At 44.4% G+C, this 2,500-nt stretch overlaps 1 protein-coding gene across 1 annotated transcript in view; it reads left to right on the top strand.

Annotated features, from left to right (window-relative positions):
* Nucleotides 1-2,500, top strand: part of LOC143290556 (peroxisome proliferator-activated receptor delta-like) — a 99,156-nt gene that overhangs the window by 28,772 nt on the left and 67,884 nt on the right. The window contains exon 2 of the mRNA XM_076600116.1: nt 781-853. Within this exon, the coding sequence (XP_076456231.1) occupies nt 781-853 (73 nt within the window). The remainder of the gene's footprint in view (nt 1-780; nt 854-2,500) is intronic.

Raw genomic sequence — 2,500 nt, 5'->3', positions numbered from 1 at the left:
TTCTCTGTTTGAAAATTGAATTACACTCATTGCCGATATAACCCCCACTTTTTCCCGTTACTTCTTTCTCGATTCCTTCCTTCCTTCCTTCTTTCCTTCCTTCCTTCCTTCCTTCTTTCCTTCCTTCCTTCTCTCCTTCCTTCCTTCTTTCCTTCCTTCCTTCCTTCCTTCCTTCTTTCATTCCTTCCTTCCTTCTTTCATTCATTCCTTCCTTCCTTCCTTCCTTCCTTCCTTCCTTCCTTCCTTCCTTCCTTCCTTCTTTCCTTCCTTCCTTCCTTCCTTCCTTCTTTCCTTCCTTCCTTCCTTCTTTCCTTCCTTCCTTCTTTCCTTCCTTCCTTCCTTCCTTCTTCCTTCCTTCCTTCCTTCTTTCCTTCCTTCCTTCCTTCCTTCCTTCTTTCCTTCCTTCCTTCTTTCCTTCCTTCCTTCCTTCCTTCTTTCATTCCTTCCTTCCTTCTTTCATTCCTTCCTTCGCTTCTTTCGTTCTTTCGTTCTTTCGGTTTCTAGCCACATTTTTCTTAAAATAGACAAGGTACTTTTTGAGGAAGCAAGTTCGATTGGTTAACTCCCAGCGCCTCGCGAAGTTTTGTTTCGAAGACTGATGGGACAGTTTGAAGTTTCAAGGGGGCGAAAAGCGAGCGGACTGATCCATATACGCTGCACCATATCTGCTTGGAAAGAAATAAATCAAATGTATGATAAAGCAATTGTCTGACTTTCAACAGAATGCTGTGATGACGCCTTAGAGTCGGGGGTGTTGCACATCACCTTGTGTGACTCCAGGAGAGCGGCAGGCAGAGAGCCAGCAAGCTGCACACGATTATCCTGCCTTCTTACACTTGGGCCAAACACCATAGTGAGAGCTGTATGATCAATGGTTTCTCCACCACAAAGGGATTTCATTTACTGCTATAGTCTTCTGTGAAGGACTATGACCCTCAAACTAGCAGGCAAGACTGCACTGGCTCTTAGCGCTGAAGCCTTGGGGGCTAGGTGGCCTTTGGGAACCATCCCAACGCCGACTGTCCTAAAAACCCTCTTGACCGAGAGAGTGGGGATGTAACGTGGGTAAGACACTCTCCACTGTCATCAAATCCTCGCCCAGATAGTCGGGACAGCAGTTGCCTCCTCTGCTGTTCTGGTGGTCATTGTCAGACACGACTGACTGTCATACATTATTATCTTGGCTTCGCAGTGCTGGCAAAGCATTATTATTGTTTTATTATTGTATTATTTTTATTGATATTTTATTCTGGTTTGTTTTGTTTTGTTTTGTCATGTTCTAGTAGTAGTAGTAGTAGTAGTAGTAGCAGTAGTAGTAATTTCGCTTCGTCAGGTCTCCGCACTCAGCTTTTTCAAGTCTGGCCTTAAAACCCACCTCTTCACAAGACAGCCTCCCTCTCCTGCCTCTTGCTTGTCTTCAGTTTCTTCAGTTTTAGAGTTATGCATGCGTTTGAATGACTGGTACGAAAGCGCTTAGATTTGTCTCTGCACATGATTCAGCGCTACATAAATACTATCATAATTATTATTATTATTAGTTGTTGTTGTTGTAGCTGTCTCAACGTGTTCAGTGGTCGGATGGTCAAAGCGCTGGATTCTGGCCCGAGTTTCCTGAGTTCGATCCCAAGCGGATCTGGTGGGTAAAAGGGTGGAGATTTTCCTGATCTCCCAGGTCAACATGTGTGCAAACCTGCTAGTGACTGAACCCCCTTCGAGTGTATGCGCACGCAGAAGATCAAATTTGATACGCACGTTAAAAATCCTGTAATCCATGTCAGTGTTCGTTGGGTTCATTGGTGGTGGTGGTGGTGGTGGTGTTGGTGACGATGGTGGTGTTGATGATGATGATAATGATGGTGGTGATGATGATGATGATGACGATGGTGGTGGTGGTGATGATGATGATGACGATGGTGGTGGTGATGGGGTTGGAGGTGACGTTGACAATGGTCGTGATGATGGTGGTGTTAGTGGTGGTAGTGATGATGATGATGATGATGATGGTGATGGTGATGGTGATGATGATGATGATGTTGATGGTGGTAATGATGATGGTGGTGGTGGTGATGCTGAATATGGTCATGTTGATGGTGATAGTGGTGGTGTTAGTGATGATGGTGGTGATGATGATGATGATGGTGGTGATGATGATGATGATGATGATGATGATGATGATGATTATGATGATGATGATGAAGTAATCGTCAGTCTTTCTTGTCTCCATGAACAGAACCAGTCAGCCACAGAAACGGCTGGAAGCAAAATCCCCGTGACAAAATTAAAATGGGATTTTCATCAACTCAAGCATACACCTCACCACAGACACTGCAATCAACCGGTGTGCTGTGTGTGAGTACGCCATGCGCTTTAGAATTGTACCGGGGTCTTTTTTTTTCAACAGAATCGCATATTTCAGCAACTCATTCACTTAAAGTGCCCGGGATACTTTGGGTGTTTTCTTTTTAGCGTGTCTGTCTGTCTGTATGTATGTATCTATGTA

This window comes from Babylonia areolata, chromosome 1 (genome assembly GCF_041734735.1).
Source record: "Babylonia areolata isolate BAREFJ2019XMU chromosome 1, ASM4173473v1, whole genome shotgun sequence".
Classification (NCBI taxonomy): Eukaryota; Metazoa; Mollusca; class Gastropoda; order Neogastropoda; family Buccinidae; genus Babylonia; species Babylonia areolata.
Note: the sequence above shows the minus strand (reverse complement) of the source record. Positions and strands in the feature narration are given on the sequence as shown.